This window comes from Balearica regulorum, chromosome 30, assembly GCF_011004875.1.
Source record: "Balearica regulorum gibbericeps isolate bBalReg1 chromosome 30, bBalReg1.pri, whole genome shotgun sequence".
NCBI lineage: Eukaryota > Metazoa > Chordata > Aves > Gruiformes > Gruidae > Balearica > Balearica regulorum.
The window spans coordinates 307,997-327,051 of record NC_046213.1 but is presented as its reverse complement, the minus strand read 5'-3'; the positions used below and the strand labels follow the sequence as shown (position 1 = coordinate 327,051).

At 68.5% G+C, this 19,055-nt stretch overlaps 1 protein-coding gene across 1 annotated transcript; it reads left to right on the top strand.

Moving 5' to 3' along the window:
• The first annotated feature begins 6 nt into the window (after window positions 1–6).
• On the top strand, window positions 7–18,463 carry COL5A3 (collagen type V alpha 3 chain). The gene is given in 68 exon segments (XM_075737978.1): window positions 7–202; window positions 1,794–1,961; window positions 2,120–2,333; window positions 2,403–2,565; window positions 3,105–3,227; window positions 3,399–3,545; window positions 4,631–4,732; window positions 4,811–4,972; window positions 5,124–5,171; window positions 5,284–5,325; window positions 5,400–5,462; window positions 5,654–5,728; window positions 5,856–5,939; window positions 6,016–6,072; window positions 6,182–6,214; window positions 6,216–6,236; window positions 6,340–6,393; window positions 6,490–6,543; window positions 6,676–6,729; window positions 6,802–6,855; window positions 6,940–6,984; window positions 7,178–7,231; window positions 7,392–7,436; window positions 7,556–7,609; window positions 7,701–7,745; window positions 7,868–7,921; window positions 8,031–8,075; window positions 8,178–8,231; window positions 8,329–8,373; window positions 8,614–8,667; window positions 8,902–9,009; window positions 9,091–9,144; window positions 9,231–9,284; window positions 9,557–9,601; window positions 10,095–10,148; window positions 10,314–10,358; window positions 10,535–10,588; window positions 10,752–10,805; window positions 10,887–10,940; window positions 11,037–11,144; window positions 11,262–11,351; window positions 11,444–11,497; window positions 11,691–11,798; window positions 11,917–12,024; window positions 12,404–12,457; window positions 12,601–12,654; window positions 12,802–12,909; window positions 13,067–13,120; window positions 13,276–13,329; window positions 13,417–13,470; window positions 13,589–13,642; window positions 13,815–13,922; window positions 14,077–14,130; window positions 14,415–14,468; window positions 14,674–14,727; window positions 14,846–14,899; window positions 15,035–15,142; window positions 15,305–15,358; window positions 15,445–15,498; window positions 15,610–15,717; window positions 15,840–15,893; window positions 16,097–16,132; window positions 16,241–16,294; window positions 16,433–16,676; window positions 16,842–16,954; window positions 17,133–17,201; window positions 17,291–17,527; window positions 17,646–18,463. Coding segments are annotated over 68 exon segments (5,316 nt in total). The 5' UTR covers window positions 7–123; the 3' UTR covers window positions 17,793–18,463.
• Window positions 18,464–19,055: the final 592 nt, after the last annotated feature.

The following is a 19,055-nucleotide window of genomic DNA, read 5'->3' as shown; positions in this document are numbered from 1 at the left end:
CGGCGGGCCGGTCCTCCCCTCCCCTGCCTTCCCCTCCCCTCCCCGCAGCCCCGACGAGCCTGGAGCGGGGTAGGGCGGGCTACGAGCTCCGGTACCGGGCACCGGACACCCGCCGGACCGGGCATGGAGGGTCGCCCGGTCCCCGCCGCGCTCCTCACCGCGCTCCTCGCCGTGCTGCAGGGGCTGCCCCCGGCCAGGGCAGGTAACGCGCACCGGGTGGGGGGACCCCACGCCCACGCGTGTCCCCGCTCGCCCCCTTCCCCCCCCCCCCCCGCACCCCAAGCTCCCGGCTCCGCGGGGAGGTGGGAGGCACCGGCGGGCTGAGCCGCGGGGCTCGGTGCGGGCACTGGGGAGACGCGGGAGTCCCCGCGGGATCCCCGGTGCTGTCACGCGTGGGGTCCCCTGGGGGCTCCGCCGCGTTCAGCACCACGGACAGGGCCGGGGGGACCCCACGAGGTCCCGGGGGAGAGGGGGTCGGGTCATCCCTGGGCGGGGGGACCCGCTGGGACGGGGCTGTGAGGGGCCGCCGTGGCTCCGGCCGTGGGATGGCACAGCCGGTGACAGGGAAACCCCCCCCCCACGCCCCGGGGTGTGGATGTTCCCCGTGGGTCCCTTGGGGGTGCTCCCCCCGGGTCGGGGGTGTACCCCAGGACCCCTGGCAGGGGTGCTGCCCCTGGGGCGGGGGTGCAGGCGGGGTGGGGAGCCCTGACGCCTGGGTCCCCTGGCTGGCCGGGGGCAGTGGGGGGCTCTGGGGAGACCCTGAAGTGTGAATAGTGCCAGCAAGGGCTCTCAGGGGCCGTGGGGGCCCCCCCTCGCCCCGCTCCCCTCAGCTTCGCTGCACCCTACCCCTTGGCTTTGCCAGGAGCTGCCGGCACCCCTGTCCCCCCCTCCCAGCTCCCCGAGCCCCCCACGCTGCACACACCCGGGTCTGGCATCCAGAGGCGCTTGGCCGGTACAAGCACTCCAGGGCCACCCACCAGCCCTGTACCGGGGGTTCTCAGCCCGGGGGGGGGGGGGGCCCCCAACCCTGATACGCCACGGCCGGGTGACGGCTCTCCCTGGGGAGCGCCGGCAGGAAGCCGGATCCGTGTGCCGGGGTCAGGAGGGCCTGAGAGACGGCTCAGCCGGAGCAGGGTCAGCCCGTTCCCAGCCTGGCCCCGTCCTGCCATGCCCCCACTCATGCTTGGGGTGCCCCAGGCAGGCTGGGGGGGCTGGGGGCAGCTTGGGGAGCCCAAGGAGGAATTATCCCCCCCCCTCCCTCCGCCCCAGATCCCCCCTTGCCTGGCCTGCCCGGACAGGCCTCTTTGGCAGGGAGGGTGGGTGCTGCCCCGGGCAGGGGGGCCCCGGTGCTCTCTGATGTGGCTGCAGTCATCGCCCCCAGCCTGCACCCCCCCCCCCCCGGCCCCGCACACCTGGCTGTGCCGGATTAACCCTCCGTGCGCCCAGGCGCAGCCGAGGATCAGGGTCTGCACCCCCAATTGGGTGCAGCTGGGCTGCGCTTAGGGGTGATGGGGGTCTCCCATGGGTGACAGAACCCTCCCGCCCTGCGGGGTGCACCCGTATCGCGGGGTGCAGAGCAGGACCGGGGGCGGAGGAATGCGGTGAAGGAATCTGGCGGCCGCAGGACCGGACCTTGGGCCCACACAGCTGCCTGGCACCAGGCCGGCCCGGCTTGGCAGGAGGCAGGCAGGGGGATGGGGATGCGGCTGCGGTCCCCAGCTGGAAGCACAGAGAGTAGCCGGGGTGTCTCCGGTGGGTCCCCACTCCCTGAAGTGTCCCTGCTCGCCCCACAGCAGCGTCCGTGGACGTGCTGCAGACGCTGGGCATGCAGGATGGCCGGGATGGCGTCTCTGTCACCGCTGGGATCTGTCCGCAGCGCCCGGGGACCGAAGACCCCGATTTTGCTTTCCGCGTGGACAACCGCACTCAGCTTAGCGCACCCACCCGGCAGCTCTTCCCCGGTACGGCACCGGGCAGCGGCGAGGCCGCCAAGCCCATCGCGGGGTACAAACTGAGCCGTTCCGAGGGCGAGCATCCCCTTTCGGGGTGCAGAGCCGCCTCTCGGGGTGCATCAGGGCGGGCTCAGCCTGATGGCTGCCCCCCTTCCTCCCTGCTGCAGATGGCTCCTTCCCGGAGAACTTCTCCATCCTGGCTACGGTGCGTGCCCGGCGCGGAGGACAAGCCTTCCTGCTTTCCATCTACGATGAGCGAGGCGTTCAGCAGCTGGGCATGGAGATCGGACTCTCACCCGTCTTCCTCTACGAGGACCAGGAGGGCCGGCCGGCCCCCGAGCAGTACCCCGTGTTCCGCAGGGTCAACCTGGCCGACGGCAGGTGAGTGCCGGGGTGGGGACAGGGGATCTCTCCGGCTCCTCTCGCTGTGACCGAGTCCCGTTTCCGCAGGTGGCACCGCGTGGGGTTGGCCGTGGAGGGCACCAACGTCTCCTTGCTGGTGGATTGCCACCTCCTCGCCACGCTGCCGCTGGAGCGGGGACCTCAGCCCCTCGTTAGCACCGAGGGGGTGACGATTTTTGGGGCCCGCCTCCTGGACGAGGAGGTGTTTGAGGTGGGTCCCTCCCCGAATCCTTGTGCCAGAGCTCCTGGCTGTCCCGCAGCACCCTTGCCCTGGTTGTGAGGGGGTCTGGGGAAGGGGGGGACCCAATTGCCACTGTCGGTAGAGGGCCCAGCTGTGCCGGGGGCTGTTCCCTGTCCCCAAGGGGTGTCCCTGTCCCCAAGGGGTGTCCCTGTCCCCATGGGGTGATCTCGTTCCCCTCCCTGCATTCCTGCCCGCTGCAAATGTCAGGGGCCACGGGCAAAGAGGCGGCATTGAGGCAGTGAGGCGAGTGGGGCTGCCGCCCCCCCCGCCCATTTTGTCCCCAGCAGGCCGACAAGGGTCCCTTTGTTCGCTCGGCCGAGGGGGTGTCCACGCTGGGTCCCCCGAGCCGCCCACGGCCCAGCCGGCTGCCGCAGGGACAGGGCTGGCCATGAGCACCAGCTCTTGCACGCGCGTCCGGGGTGTGTGTGGGCACCCGACCGGCCCGGGGTGCGGACATGGGGGAGCAGAAAACCCACTCCCTCGTGCTCCCCACTCCTCCTTTGCCACAGGGTGATGTCCAGCAGCTGCTGATCGTGGCCGACCCTGAGGCCGCCCGTTCCTACTGCCAGCTCTACATGCCAGACTGCGACCAGCCCCTGCTCTACCCCCTCCTAGCCCCCTTTCCAGAGGAGGTAAGTACCCAAGCTGGGAAGAAGAAAGGCTGGGGGGACCCTCAGGAGCCCCCACCCTGCCGGGCAGCCCACAGGGATGCTGCCAGGCTTGGTGTCACCGTGGGGGGGAGCTGCCAGGGCCCCTGACATCCACGTTTCTCTCCCCGCCGGCATCTGTGCTGCCCCTTGCAGAGCGGCCCGGAGCCCACTGCCACCCCACGTAGGAAGGGGAAGAAGGGAAAGGGGAAAGGCAAGCGCAAGGGTAAGGGCAAGAAGAGGAGGAACAAGGAGCTGCTGGAGCAGCACGAGGCCTCTGTGCCCTCCATCACGGCCAGCCAGGTAGAGAGCGTGACTAACCCGCCTCTGCAGCTGCTTAACCCGCCCCGGTTAACCCAGGTCCGCTAACCTGCTGCTTGCGCTTGGCTGCGGTGTGCCCGCTCCGAGGCTTGCCAGCACCGTGCCGCGGCTTGGCTCCTCGTGCAGAGATGGGACAGCCGGGACCAAAATCTGGCTTAAAAGCAGAACAGCTCCGGGCGTGCGTGGCCCGAGGGGGGACCCAGATGCATCCTGGAGCTGGCAGTGCCTGTGCACAAAGCTCGTGCTGTGCCACACGCGGCCTCTTGCATCCAAAGCAACTCCTGGCCTCCTGTTCGCACAGTCTGGGACAAAGCAGGACGGCTCCAGCCGCTCTGGCCCCCGTGGAGCCAGACCTTTGGGTCTGTTGGATGTGACTGCAGAGCTCTGGCTGGAATGGCTCCTCCCCAGGATTTGGGGGAGCCCGGGCAGCTGGCGCATCCCCACGAGGATGCTGATCCTGCTGGCACCTGGGGCTGAGCCATTCCCACGGCTTCTGGCCTTGCGGAGCGTGTCCCGGGAGCTGGTGGGGATCCCCTGGGTGGAGACGCCGGGGAAGGGCAGGAGGCAGCCCCCCGCCTCTACCTTCGGCCTCTTTGGCTCTGGAAATGGGTCACAGCTGCAGCTGGGGACAGCGGCGCTGGCCAAGGGCGGCCCGGGGACGGTGGCCCCTCCTGCCGATGAGTCAGCCTTGGCCGAGGCAGGAGAGACCCAGTGGCTGTGCTCCAGGTGCTGCTCAGAGCCAGGGGCTGCGCGGCCCCGGTGTTGGGGGGGAACAGCCGCCCCCGCGCCCGGGAGCCACAGCTGCTGAGCCCTGGCTCACCTCCTCTGCCTGCCGGCGGTCCCCAAGGTGCAGGAGTCCCGGTGCCTTGTCCCAAAAGAACAGCTCCAGTGTCCCAAAGCCAGGCAGCGGTGTGATGGGGATGTGCCGAGTCCGACCGTGGTCCCCCTAAAAGCAGGGCACCCCCTGGCCCTGCAGGCCTGCAGGACCCCGTGAGGGTCATGGGCCAGCACCTCCCTCTGCCGCAGCGCTCCCTTCCTCACCCTGCGCCCTTTCCACATCGCCCAAGGCCAGCGCGCCCACGCCAACAGAGGAGAGCTCCCCGTCGCCAGTCCCCTCCAGCCTCGCCACCACCGTCAGCGTCACCCTGAATGGCACCGACCCCTTCGAGGTAGCGCCGGGGCTCGGGGCTGGGGCAGGCAGGGGAGAGCCCCCCACTTCAGACCCCCAGCATCTCCCCGTCCCTTAGGACACCGGTGAGGAGCTCGTGCTCGATCTTGAGAAGGACGGATTTGCTGAGGCTGACAGCACGGAGCTGCTGGGCTACGAGGACTACTACGACGGGGACCCTGCGAGCCGGGAGCGGTTCGGCCCCGCCAGGCAGGAGGAGACGGTGATCCAGGCTCCCCAGGTAACGCTGGGAACGAGGACCGGGACTCCCCGCAGCTATGGCCGGCTGAGCTGGGGCCACGGTATGGGGTCCAGGGGCCACGCAGGCGGCTCGGAGCCCTTCACCCCGGCCCAGCTCTCGGCCATTTCTCCTCCCCCCTGGTGTTTTGCAGGAGCCCAGCTTGAAGGGGCAGAAGGGCGAGCCAGCCATCGTGGAGCCGGTGAGTGGGGCACGGCTCCCCTGGGGACATGTGGCCCCCAGCCCTCTGTGGCACTCCAGGGCCACCCAGCTGAGACGGTTCGCAGGACGGGGCTCGCTCTCTTCTCCTTTAGGGTCGGCGATTCGAGGGGCCGCCAGGACCCCCAGGCCCTGCGGTGAGGAGCGAGGGGCTGCTCTGGGGAGGGATTGGAGATACCAAAGCGTTAACGTGCCTCCATCTTCTCCACAGGGGGAAACGGGTCCCCTGGGACCACCGGGGCTCCCAGGGCTGCCTGGGGACCCTGGAGATCAGGTACGGAGCAGACGGGGAGGGCTGTGACGGGGCCAGAGCTGCCCCGCGGCAGGGCTGGGGCCGCGGGCGTCCCGGCGGTCCTGCCAGTGCATGCCGGCGCGCGTGCAGGGCGATGGAGCTGCAAGCCCTGACCTGACAGCCTGGCTTCTGTCTGCGCGATGACGGCTTATCCTCCCTTTCCCCTCCGCCAGGGTCCCGCGGGACGGCCAGGGCTGCCGGGAGCTGATGGGATCCGCGGCCCAGCGGGGACCATGATCATGTTGCCAGTAAGTGCTGGGGCAGGATGGGACCCTTGAGGACCCTCGGAGCCACAGAGTCTGCAGGGGACAGCTCTCTAGGTGACACTGGGGTCCAGCGGCTCCCCCCATCCCTCACCCTGCTCCTTCCCCCCAGTTCCAGTTCGGCGGAGACTCTCTCAAGGGTCCCACCGTCTCTTTCCAAGAAGCCCAAGCTCAAGCGATCCTGCAGCAAGCAAAGGTAAGGACCCCTGCGAGCAGCCCCCCCGCCCAACCTCCCCACTCCCCCTCACCCCTCTCCTCCCTTTGCTCCCCAGCTTGCCATGAAGGGTCCCCCAGGTCCCATGGGGCTGACCGGCCGCCCGGGACCGCTGGTGAGTACCTCTGCAGGGTGCCCACCCCGCTCAGACACACCTTGTCAGGCACATCTCCGCATTAAGCAAACCCATGTGGTGGGGTCTCCACGCTTTATTGTTTTTGTAGGGTCTACCTGGACACCCAGGCCTGAAAGGAGACGCAGGGAGACACGGGGCCGCGGGTGAGTCTCGCTCGACTGGGCTGTGCGAGGGTTATGCCCCTGGCAGGGGTCTGGCAGGCTGCAGGCAGGCCCAGCCCCGATGCCTTCCCCTCTTCTCCATCAGGGTCCTCGGGGAATGCAGGGGCCGCCGGGGCCGCCGGGGAAGCTGGGCAGACGGGTGAGCACCGGGGGTTCGGGGTTTGCCTCCCCCAAATGTCCTGGTCCCCCATCCCGAGCCTCGGGCCCCTTTCCACCCCCTCAACTTGTCTTGCAGGGTCGTGCTGGAGCGGACGGTGCCAGGGGTCTCCCGGGGGAAACCGGACCCAAGGTCTCGTGCTTGGCGGGGGGGGGGTATCGGTGCTGCTGGGGGTGCTGGCGGTGGGTGGGGGGCCAAGACACCCCAGGTCCTGGAGTGGTGGGGGGGACGTGGGCTCAGCCTGACACTTGTCCTACCCCACAGGGTGACAGGGGCTTCGATGGGCTGCCGGGGCTGCCAGGCGAGAAGGGCCACAGGGTAAGTGGGACCACGCCGTGTCCCCTCCTGCCACCACCACCCGCGTGCCCCCTCACCCTCTGTCTTCGGCAGGGTGATGCGGGGAAGCCAGGACCAGCAGGCCCCCCTGGGGAGAAAGGTGCCAAGGTGAGGAGTGTGGGGAGGGATGGGGAAGGATCTGGCCCTGCTGGCGTTGGTGGGACGTGCTCAGCTCTGCTCTGTCCTCTCTAGGGCTCGGACGGCCTCCCAGGACCTCGGGGGCAACCTGGGGAACCCGTAAGTACCTGCTGCCCGCAGGTTTCTCCCCCAGCCCCAGGAGCAGTGGGCGACAAGCTTGGCCCCCGGCTTCCTCCCTGTGGCTTTTTGGAGGAGAGATTGGGGTGCTGGACCCCCTCACCCTTGGGAATAGGGGGTGCTGGGGTCCATGCTGCCGTCTGAGCCCCCACTGACCTTTCTGTCCTTGCCCCAGGGTATGCGAGGCCTGATCGGCTCACGCGGCTCCCCCGGGCCCCCGGGCCCACCGGTATGAGACACCACTCCTGCCTGTCTGTCTGTCCGTCTGTCCCCACCTCACGCCAAGGGGATTTTTGTCTGTCACCTGCCGGCCTGGGCACAACATCGTCCTTGGCGTGGCATCACCTTGGGGCGCAGCATCACCCTGACCCTCCTTCCTTCCTCCGCAGGGTGCCAGCGGCATCGATGGAGCGCCGGGGCCCAAAGGCAACGTGGTGGGTGTCAGCGGGGTGCCCCAGGAGCACCCAGCCCGAATTAGCCAGCGAGAAACATGGGTTTGGTTTCCTGCTGTGCTGATGGACCTTTTTCTGCTCCGCCCCCCGTCTTCCCCCAGGGAATCCATGGGGAGCCAGGACCCCCGGGACAGCAAGGGAACCCCGGTCCTCAGGTACGTGGAGGTGATGGGGGTGTCCCCACGGGGCTGGGGGCTGGAGGGCTCCCTCAGTCCCTTCCCAGCACCCCGGTTTGTTCTCTCACAGGGTCTTCCCGGCCCCCAGGGCCCCGTCGGGCTGCCGGGGGACAAGGTGAGTCAGGACCCAGCGTGGATGGGGGGTGTCCGGAGCTGCCCCAGCTCTGAGCGGGTGGTGGAGAGCCACAGGGGTGTCCCCCGTCCCTCTGCGTCCCTACACATCCTCCTCTCGCCCAGGGCCCGCCGGGGAAGCCAGGAATACAGGGCGTGGCTGGGGCGGACGGGCCGCCGGTGAGTACCGGCGAGGGGCTGTGGGGTCACTCCGGTTCCCGGCGGAGCGGGGACCACGGGACAGCGTCACCGTCCTGGCTCAGGGCTCACTTCTTGCATGTCCCTGCAGGGTCACCCCGGCCGAGAAGGGCCATCTGGAGAGAAGGGCCTCCAGGTAAGGGGCTGACCCCCCTGTCATGCCCTGGGAGGGGGGGATAGGGTCCACTTTCCAAGGCGGGGGGGGTCCCATTTTTGCTGACTCTCTCTCTGTCCCCAGGGTCCTGTGGGTGCCCCTGGTCCCGTCGGCTACCCGGGACCCCGCGGGGTGAAGGTAAGCACAGCCTCCCCCTCTGCCGAAGCGTGATGGGGGGGTCAGGCGGTGTCCCCCGGGCTGGGCTCCTCCCTCCAACCCCTCTGTATCTCTGCAGGGAGCTTTTGGCGTGCGGGGCCTGAAGGGCAGCAAAGGGGAGAAGGTAAGAGGTGTCAGGGAGAGGGGGCAGCAGGGGATGGGGTCCTTGTTTGTGGGTCCCTGGTGTTGGGGGGGGCACTTGTCCATGCCCCAAGACAGCTGTGGGTGGGGGGACGCCTGGGCTGCAGCTGGGGCCAGCCCTTTTGTGTTGGGATTTGGGGCTCAGCCCCGCACTGTGACCCCATCTGGGGTTTGCACCAGAGCTAACACAGTCTCAGCCCCTCCAAACGTACCTCTTGTTCAGGGAGAAGATGGATTCCCCGGCTTTAAGGGGGACATGGGCCCCAAGGGCGACAGGGTAAGTGGGGTCCTGGGGTGCAGTCAGGGGGGGTCTCCTCGTCAGAGCTGTGTGGGGCGGCTGCGGGTGCTGCGAAGCCCCGTGGGGTTTTGCTGGCTGGCTGCAGGATTCGGGGTCATGTGGTGAGGAGATGGAGCCGAGGGGGACACACAGCTCTGTCTGGGGGCACCCGAGGGAGTAGCCCCGTCCCCCGCTGGGCAGCGTGCTCCCCGCACCTCCATGTTTCTGTTCCAGGGTGACCAGGGCCTGCTGGGCCCCCGCGGCGAGGACGGCCCCGAGGGGCTGAAGGGGCAGACGGGTCCCATGGGGGAACCAGGCGCTCCTGGCCCCGCAGGTGAAAAGGTGAGGGGATCCCTGTGTCCCTGCGTCCCCGTCCCTGCGTCCCTCGTAGCCCGCAGCTCAGCTCTGCTCTCTCTCTTGCAGGGCAAGCTGGGAGTGCCGGGTCTCCCGGGCTATCCTGGGCGCCAGGGCCCCAAGGTGAGCACGGGGGAGCCTTTGGGGTATCCCTGGGACCCCAGGTGCCTCGTCACCCCTGGGCTATCACTTGTTCCCTCTCTCCTTAGGGCTCCACTGGCTTCCAGGGTCCCATGGGGCTGGCGGGGGAGAAGGGCAAGAGGGTGAGTCAGCCCTGTCCCATCCCACCAAGCCGTTCCTTGTCCTCCACATCCTGCTCTGCCACCCCCTCTGTGACCCAGAGAGGGGCTGCGCTGAGCTCAGAGCTGGGGAAGGGACCCGGACCCACAGTCCTGTCTGTTCCCGTTCTACGTGCTCTCTCGCAAAGGCGCTTGGGCTCGTCCCATCCCCTTGGGGGGACATGTGGGGGGGAGCATGGCTGAGTGGGGGGCTGCCCCATGCACTGCTCTCCCCACCACCTCCTCTTTCCGTGCAGGGCAAGGCTGGCCAGGCCGGGCAGACGGGACAGCGAGGGCCCCCTGTGAGTAACCGCAGCCCCCTGTGCCGTGGCTGGTGACCACCGCAGGGCCGGCTGTATCCCACCATAACCATTCCCGGGTGGTTTGTATCCCACGGCAACCATCCCAGGGCCTGCTGTAACCCGTGGCAACAGAGCTTGGGGTCTGCCGTATCCCACAGCAACCGGCTCTGCAGCCTGCCTGTATCCCATCGCAATTAGGCTGGAGCCGGTCGTTTCCCACGGCGACCAGACCCTGGGGACTGCTGTAACCCACAGCCACCAGACTCCAAACTTCCTCCTGTATCCCATGGGAACCACCCTGGGGCCAGCCGTGTCCCTCCCTGCTCCCTGCCCCCAGCCCATCCCGGTCCCCCAGCTCTCCACCCCGCTCCCAGCCCCTCTCCCTGCCCTGTCCCCCCAATTCCACCCCCATCTCCCCTCTCCTCGTCTCGTTCCCAGCCCCACTCCCTGCCCCACACCTTCTCACCCCGCTCTTTGCCTCCTGCCTGTGCAGGGCCTCCAAGGGGAACGAGGTCTGCCCGGTCCCACGGGGAAACCCGGCCCAAAGGTAGGGGGGGAGCCTGGCCATGGGTTCCCCGCTGTCCCCCACATCCCCATCTCCCCGCTGTGCTCAGGGTCCCTTGGCCGTGGGTGCTGGCAGTGGGTCTGATGTGGGGCAGTGGGTTGGTTGGGGGTCTCCGCTGTCATCCTCAGCCTATTTCTCTCTCCCTAGGGAGATCCTGGCCATGATGGGGCCCCCGGCGCGGTGGGAGAGAAGGTGAGTGGGGGGGTGGTTGATGCACAGTGGAGAGGTGTCCCCCTGGAAAGGCACCCCAGGACGGGACCAAGCATGGGGAAAACAGGGTGCTGGGCATGGGGAGAGTGTCTGGGTGCTGTGGGGCTGTGGGGAAAGCCCCTCTGTCACTGACTGTGCGTTTTCTTTCCCTCCCACAGGGTCCCCAAGGTCCGCAGGGCCCCAACGGCTTCCCGGGCACGAAAGGTCCCCCCGTAAGTGGTGATGCCCTGATCCTGCCTGTGCTTGAGGCAATGTGGGGGGGAGTCGGGCTGGCACGTCCTCCTCTCGCTGCGCCCCGTGGGGTGCAGGTGGCAGAGGGAGGAGCCCAGCTACGCAGCCCGTATCCCCCACCCTGTTACCTCTGCTCCTGCCCAGGGTCCTGCCGGGAAGGATGGTTTGCCAGGACACCCGGGACAGCGTGGCGAGCCGGTGGGTCCCCTGCCGCCCTTTCCTAGGGGGACACGCACCTGGCAATACCCTGCATTAACCCCTCTCTCCTCTCCTTTGCAGGGGTTTCATGGCAAAACCGGCCCCCCTGGCCCCACAGGGGTGGTGGGACCCCAGGTGGGTGCTGGGGATGGAGGCGGGAGGGGTTTGTGTTGAAGCGAGCCCGGTGGGATGGAGGGACCCACAGGTGCTCACCCTGCTCTTTCCCCACAGGGTAAATCAGGCGAGACGGGGCCTGTGGGAGAGAGGGGGCACCCAGGCCCCCCCGGCCCCCCTGGGGAACAGGGCCTGCCCGGAGCTGCTGGCCGAGAAGGAGCCAAGGTAGGAGCCGTGCCAGGGGTCCAACTGGTCACCCGGACCACCACAAGCCTGAGCCCGGCAGGGCTGGGACCCCTCTGAGCTCTTCCCAGTTCTCTGCTACTCCCCTCCACCTTGCAGGGTGACCCTGGCCCCGCTGGCATCCCTGGTAAGAGCGGCCCTCCAGGCATCCACGGCTTTCCCGGCACACGGGGAGCACCTGGAGAGACGGTCAGTGCTGTTCCAGGCCTGGAAACAGCCCGTTACGGTCCTGGAAGAGGGGAGTAGGGTCCTTTCTAACCATCTTCCCTGCCTACCTACAGGGTCCACCTGGCTTGAAGGGTGGGGAAGGTCCCCCTGGTCCCCCTGGTCCCACGGTGAGTGCAAAGCGTCATGACATTTGAGGGGTTATCTGGAATTTTGGGGTTTCCCTTGGAATATATGTACTCCATGGGGAGCAATTTTACCACCCTGCTTAAAATTCTAGTTGATAAAGAGAAAGGTTTCTTTGGAGAGGAGGAAGACTGCTGGGGCCTTCTTCCCGCCACCCCACCTCTCTCTTCTCCCCAGGGTTCCCCTGGAGAGCGAGGCCCCACGGGCGCTGCTGGAGGCATTGGGCTGCCGGGCAGGGGGGGTGCACAGGGCCCCCCCGGTCCCATTGGCGAGAAGGGCTCCCCGGTAGGTGGAAGAGGGTGTGTGGGGTGAGGCAGGAGGTGTGGGGCAGCGCTGGGACACGCTGTGACTCCCATGGGTCCCAGCCAGCCCTGCTCTCAACCCTTCCCCTTCCTGCCCGCAGGGCGAGCGGGGTCCCATGGGTCCGGCTGGGCATGACGGGATCCAGGGCCCCGTGGGGCTGCCGGGTCCGGGTGGACCCCCCGGCCCTGCCGGAGAAGATGGGGACAAGGTAAGTCAGGGGGACGCCAGTCAGCACCTCCAGTAACGGCTCCTTTGCACTTAGCTACCGACAGCACAGGGAACGTACCCCAGGACAGGCGTTGGGGACATGTCCCCTCGCACAGGGCACGTCCCAGGGCTGGGGGACCTCTGGGATGGGGCAGGTTTCCCCTATGGCTTCCCGGGAGTGGGGATTCCCTGGGCAGCAGCGGGCTGTTGGTCCTGGCAGGCTTCCTTGGCACTGCTTCCCAGGTGGTGGCAGGTTTCCCCGGTGCTGGGATTTCCTTGGCCGTGGCTCCCCAGCCATGGCAGCTTTCCCTGGCTGCCGGCGCTCCCTCCTCGCCATCTCTCGCCGGCTGCGGGCTCTCACTGTCTTCCCTTTGCGGCAGGGCGAGATGGGGCTTCCCGGTCAGAAGGGCAGCAAAGGCGACAAGGGTGAGGCGGTAAGTGTCGAGGGGCTGCTCTGCCCGGGCAGGGGGGTTCTCCGAGGGGCAGAGTGGCTCCGGGAGCAGGGGGAAATGGGAGCAGCGAGGCGGGAGATGTTTGGGAGCTGCCCTGACCGTGTGTGGGTGCTCCTGTCCCACAGGGTCCCCCGGGACCGACAGGAATCCAGGGACCCATCGGGCACCCTGGCCCCGCAGTGAGTAGCTGCCGAGCACCTTTCCCACCCTGTTCGACCCTCGACTGAACCCTTCCTCCTCTCTTGGTTCCCTTCCCAGCCCTTCCACCCCACACGTTGGGGTCTCTGGGGGGCAGGCGATGCTGACCCCAACCTTCCCCTTTGCAGGGAGCAGACGGGGAGCCGGGGCGCCGCGGGCAGCAGGGGATGTTTGGGCAGAAAGGCGATGAGGGATCGCGGGGTCACCTTGGCCTGAGCGGCCCCCCTGGCCTGCAGGTAAGGAGTGGAGAGGGGTGGGCTTGGGTCTGCCGGGCTGGTGGGGGGGACAAGGGACACATGGCTCTGGGCTCTGCGTGGCTCACCTGGGCCAGGGCACCCTCTGCCTTGCCTGAGGGGCTTCCGGACCCCCCAGACTAACCCAGGATCCTCACAGGGCATGCCGGGCCCACCAGGTGAGAAGGGTGAGAACGGAGATGTTGGCCCCATGGTAAGGAAACCCTGCAGCCATCCCGTTCTGTGCGCCCACCGCTCCCCCTCTACCCCCTTCTGCTCCCTCTCCACCTTCCCACGTCTCCCTCTCCCATGGGAGCCAAACGGCTCAGCCACCCTTCGCACCCTGACCCCCCTCTGTGCTCCCCACAGGGCCCCCCCGGCGCGCCGGGACCCCGTGGGCCGCAGGGACCCAGCGGTGCTGAGGTGAGTACAGAACTGGGGGGCTCGGCGAGGGTGGCCGGGGACAGCGGCTGCCCCCAACGTGGGTACACCCCATCCTCTTGCCTTTAGGGTCCCCAAGGAATGCCAGGTGGTGTGGGACAGCCGGGTGCTGTGGGAGAAAAGGTAAGGCTGCCTTTGGGAGAGCGGCATGGGTCTCAGTGTGGGTGCTGGGGGCTGAGGAGAGCTGCCCGCACCACCCAGCACCCAGCAGCATCTGCCCCGTTGCTTTTCTCTCACCCAGGGTGAGCTGGGTGAAGCAGGAGATCCCGGAGCCCCAGGGGAGCCCGGACCACCCGTGAGTATCGCAGAGGGGAACAGGGTGTCTTTCAGGGGCAAGACAAGGAGAGCGGGAGCCAGATCCTGCTCTCGCTGCCCACGGAAAGCACAGGCAGAACTCCTGGTGAACGTTTTACTGCCCCAACTGCCCCTTCCCTGGTTCTAACGCAACCCCCCCCGTCTCTCCGCAGGGTGTGAAAGGAGACGTGGGGGAGAAGGGAGATGCGGGGCAGTCAGGAGCAGCCGGACCCCCTGGCAAGAAGGGCCCCCCAGGAGAGGATGGAGCCAAAGGCAACCTGGTGAGGGGAGGAGCAGGGGGACGCTGCCCCGAGCCCCCGCATCCCCCCGCTAGCCCTGCAGGCACTAATCCCTGTCCCTGCCTCTGCTTTCCCAGTCTGCAGAAGGTCTGGGGCTCCCTCCCAGTCCCACGCTCGTGTCCCCTTCTCTCTGCAGGGTCCCATCGGCTTCCCTGGTGATCCCGGCCCCCCTGGAGACCCCGGCGTGCCGGTGAGTAGCCCCTGCTCACCCCTTAGAGGGGCCGCAGAGCAGAAGCAGCCCCATTCCTGGGGCTTCCCCAGGGCTGGAGCCAGCCCCCATGTCCCCGACGGCACTCCGGTGTCACCCGCTGCTTTGCTGCCGTCACCCTGGGGTGATGGTGGGGTTGGGAGGTGCCAGGACACCGCGGTTCTCTCCCCCACTCCTCCTTGCCGGTGCTGCCCGGTGTCCCGACAGCCCAGGGGTGGGCTGGGGGGGCTCGGCTAGGTGAGTGCTTACCCTGTCCTGTGTCACAGGGTCTGGATGGAGCTGCTGGAGAGAAGGGTGACAGCGGGGACCCCGGGCTGCCGGTGAGTGGGGCAGCTGGGGGTGTCAGGACCGGAAAAGGGGGGGTTGTATTCCCGGCAGGACCACCCTGGGCTGGGGGACTCGAGGGGCTGTAGCTGAGCCGTGCTGCTTCCTGGGGCTCTTACGCATCCCTCACCCTCCACGCTTCCCCCAGTCCTGGTTGTGGGACTCTCCCCTCACCCCAAATTCCCACTGGGTTCGTTTCAGGGTCCACCAGGCGCTTCGGGGGAGCCGGGTCCCCCGGGTCCCCCCGGACGGAGGGTGAGTAGGGGAAGGGCGAGGGTGAGATGGGGAGGGACAGCACGGGGTGAAGTGGGACCGCGAGCGGGGCTGGCCTGGGCCAGCGCGCAGCTCCCAGTGTCTCTGTCTCCTCACCCAGGGGCCCGTGGGACCGATGGGGCACGAGGGCCGTCAGGGCGAGAAGGGTGCCAAGGTGAGTGGTGGCCGGTACGTCCCAGGGCTTCCCAAACCCCTCCAGAAGCCTCCACCAGCCCTGGGGCAGGACCAGAACCCCCTCTGGAGAGGTGGGGCTGTGTCCCGAGGGGTCTGTCTGTCCTTCTGTCCCCAGGGACAGCCTGGCACCGAGGGACCACCTGGGAAGACGGGCCCCGTGGGGGCACAGGGGCCGCCGGGACGGCCGGGCTCTGAAGGACTGCGTGGGATCCCCGGCCCTGCCGTGAGTCGGGGGCTGCGGGCAGGATCTTCCCGTGCCAATGCGGGGCCACCCGTGTCCCCAAAGCCCTGGCCCCGAAGCAGCCTGGGGGGAAGTTGCAGCTTGGAGGGGTGTTTTGGAGGGGCTCAGCCTCAGGTCCCTCTCCCACACCGAGGTCTCTTCCAGGGTGAACAAGGCTTGCTGGGGGCTCCGGGGCAAGCAGGACCACCCGGCCCCCTGGTAAGTCAGGGTGAGCGAGCCCTGGACACGGGTGATCCGAGCTGGGCATGGCCCAGGGTGCGTGACACCCGCTTGGCCTCTTGCAGGGTCCCGTGGGTTTGCCTGGCCTCAAGGGAGACCCTGGCCACAAGGGAGATAAGGTGAGATGAGGTGATGGTCGCGCAGGAGCTGGGGTCCCTCACCACGGACTCATCCCCAAGCCCCCCTCGTCGTGGGGAGGGGGCTGCCTGACGCTGCCCTTCACCCCCCAGGGCCACGCTGGACTGATTGGGCTCATTGGACCCCCAGGAGAGATGGGGGAGAAAGGAGACCAGGGGCTCCCGGGCATCCAGGGTCCCCCGGGACCTAAAGGAGACCCTGTGAGTATTTGGGGTCTCCCCTGAGCTCAGGGGCTGGGTGATCGATCGTGGGGGGACACAAGGTACAGGGGGCGACGGGGTGCAGCCCCCTTGAGCACGGCTGATGCTGTCTGTACCCACAGGGTCTGGCTGGACCCACTGGGCCCACTGGCCCCCCTGGTCCCCCTGGGCTCTCGGTGAGTAGCTGCCTGCGCTGCGTGGGTTCACCAAGGGTCTTGCTGCCTGCCCTTAACTCCCCCGTGGACCCCCGGGGGCTTCATCCCCAGGAGGGTGAGAGGTGCAGGGGGGAGCCTGAGCCCCAGGGAGGGGCCAGGGGCAGCTGCCATGGGATTATCGCGTGCCCGGCCAGTGCCCCTCTCCTCTCTTCTCTTCCCCACAGGGACCCTTGGGCCAGAAGGGCTCCAAAGGCTCGCCGGTGAGCGCTGGGGAGGGACGGCAACCCGGGGGGGGGACACGACAGGGGAGAACCCGGGGCCCGTAGCAGGGAGTGAGTGCCGTGGTGCTGAGTCCTCTTCTTTTGCAGGGTGCTTTGGGTCCCCGAGGTGACACGGGCCCCCCCGGCCCCCCAGGACCTCCAGTGAGTAAGGGGTGCTCTGGACAGACACCGCTTCCTATCTGTCCCCTCCCAGGGGTGCTCTGGTGTCCCCAGACCCCCCCATCCTGCCACCTGTCCCCACATCTGCTGCTCTCACCCCTTCATCCCTCTCTGTCCCAGGGACTCCCGGCTGAGCTGCTCGAGCCGCTGCCCTCGAGCCGAAGCAGGAGGCACCGGCGGGCGACTGAAGGAGTTCTGGGGGAGCAGGGAGCCCCCCCAGATTACAAGGGGCTGGAGGAGGTGTACGCATCGCTCAGCTCCCTGCGCACCGAGGTGGAGCAGCTGAGACGGCCCCTGGGCACCCCCGAGAGCCCGGCGCGCGTCTGCAGGGAGCTGCAGCTTTGCCACCCGCACCTCCAGGACGGTGAGGTTTCGGGGGGCCGGTTTGAGGGAGAGGGGACACCCAAACCCCCTCTGAGGGACAGGGGGAGCACTTTCCATCGTGCCAGGCACTGCCTGTGCGGCGTTTCATGCCTCGGCTAGAGGCAGCAGGAGCTGGACCGTCTCTCCGTCTGTCTGTCCTTCCCAGGCGAGTACTGGGTTGACCCCAACCAGGGCTGCTCCCGAGACGCCTTCCGGGTTTTCTGCAACTTCACAGCCGGCGGCGAGACCTGTCTTTTCCCCGATAAGAAGTTTGAGTCTGTGAGTTCCAGCGGGGGCAGAGAGAATCTGGGTGTCTGAAAGTCCGTGTCCCCCCCCCAGCTGTCCCAGCGCTGGGAAACTGGGGGGCACGATGGGGGCAGATTGGGGCTCGCTGTTCCCCATGCTTTGCGGGGTCAGGGGTTGGGGACGCCTCCGACACCGTCTCTGTCACTCCCAGGTCCGACTGGCCGCCTGGAGCAGGGAGAAGCCGGGAACGTGGTACAGCACCTTCAAAAGGGGCAAGAAGGTGGGAGCGGGGGGGGGGGCTCCTCATGCTGGGGTGGGGGGAAAGGCGGACCCCCCACATGTCATCACCCCATCCTCGCCTCTCCCCAGTTCTCCTACGTGGACGCGGATGGGAACGCCGTGCCCGTGACCCAACTCACCTTCCTGCGTCTCCTGAGCGCCAGCGCCCGCCAGAACTTCACGCTGAACTGCCAGCACGCCGCCGCCTGGTACGACGCCGGCGCCAGCACCTTTGCCCGCGCCCTGCGTTTCCGCGGGGCCAACGAGGAGGAGCTGGGGCACAACCACCCGTCCGCCCCCATCCGTGCCCTCCACGATGGCTGCCAGGTGCGTCCCCGAGCAGCGAGGACCCCCCATCTCCTTCCCGCCGCCTACATCCCCGTCGCTCGTCCCGCACGCCGCATCCCCGGCCACCCCATGTGCCACGTTTGCCACCTTCCCGCAGGGACGCCACGGCCAGGAGCGAACGGTGCTGGAGGTGACCTCGTCCCGCGTCGAGCAGCTTCCCCTGATGGACGTGGCCGTCGTCGACTTCGGAGATGCCAACCAGAAATTCGGCTTCGAGCTGGGCCCCGTCTGCTTCATGGGCTGAGCGCGGCCGCGGACAGCGTGTGGGGAGGGACGGCTTGGGGGGGGGTGTCTCCGCTCCTTCTGCTGCCCCCCGCGCCAGGGACAGTGCCCCAGGGCCTGCTCTGGCATACTCAGGACTTGGAGCCGCCGCAGTGCCATCCCCTTCTGCCCGCACGGCCCCCCCTTATTTATACTGCCGGCTCCCTGCAAGGGGGGGGAAGCTGGAGCAGGGCGCCCCAGACTGTAGGGAGGGGGTTTGAGCCAGCCCCCTCCCCGTGGTGCTACAACGCTCCCCGAGAGCCCCCTTAGTGAAGCACTGGACGTGTCCTCGGCACGGCAACACCGTGAGTCCCGTCCCCATGCCCACGGGCATCGCGCGGGCCCCGATCCGGCCCCCCTCCCTGGCCGCTGCGGAGCCGGTGTCCCTGTCCCAGGCCAGGGCATGACCCGGAGGGGGACACGGGGGTGGGTGTTAAACCTCCTCCTTCACCCCCGAAATGCTCTGCACCCCCTTGGGGGGGGAGAAGGCGGCGGGGGGAGCCCCCCTGCCCCTCGGAGGGGATCGCCCCAGCTCACGGCAGAGCCCGTCCCACGCGGCAGAGGGGACGTGGGGAGGTGGGGACGGGGCTGGGGCCGCGCGCCAGGCTCGGCCCCGGTGCCGTTGCGGTTACTGTACGATAAACCGACTGTATCGAAGCCGTCTCCCACCCCGAATCCTTGCCAATTTCCATGGAAACGGGGCAGCTTTTGCGGGGTGGCTGGGGGCCGCGCCCCCCAAACTGGGGTTCATGGCGCCCTGAGGCTGCCGGCCTCGTGCCCCTACTTGCACGAGGGCGTGCGAGGCCATTGTACACCGGGATTTGGCTTGGGCACGTGCCCGCTGCCGGCCCCTCAGCCCCCGCCAAGTCCCAGAGAGCTGCCCCCACCCTGGGGACCCCTCACCGTGTCTCCAGGGCACAAGTCGGGGGGGGGACGGGGACACACACACGACCGGGAAGGCTCCGTCCCCCGGGGGGGGCTGCGAGGGCAGGGTGGGGACCCGGGCATCCCGCCTGCCATCCGTCCCCGGGGGACCACGGAGGGGGGGACCCGGGGCTGCCCCCCCCAAACCTCCGGCCCCGGGGACCCTGAGAGGGGACGCGGAGCGGGAGAGGGGACCCGGGGCCACCCCGGCGGGGGGACGGGGTGTCCCGCTGCGCACCCCGAGCATCCCTGCGGCCGGGCTGCGGGTACCCCGGGGGTGGAGGGGGGGGGATGCCCGGTCGCTCCCTCCCTCCCTCCCTGC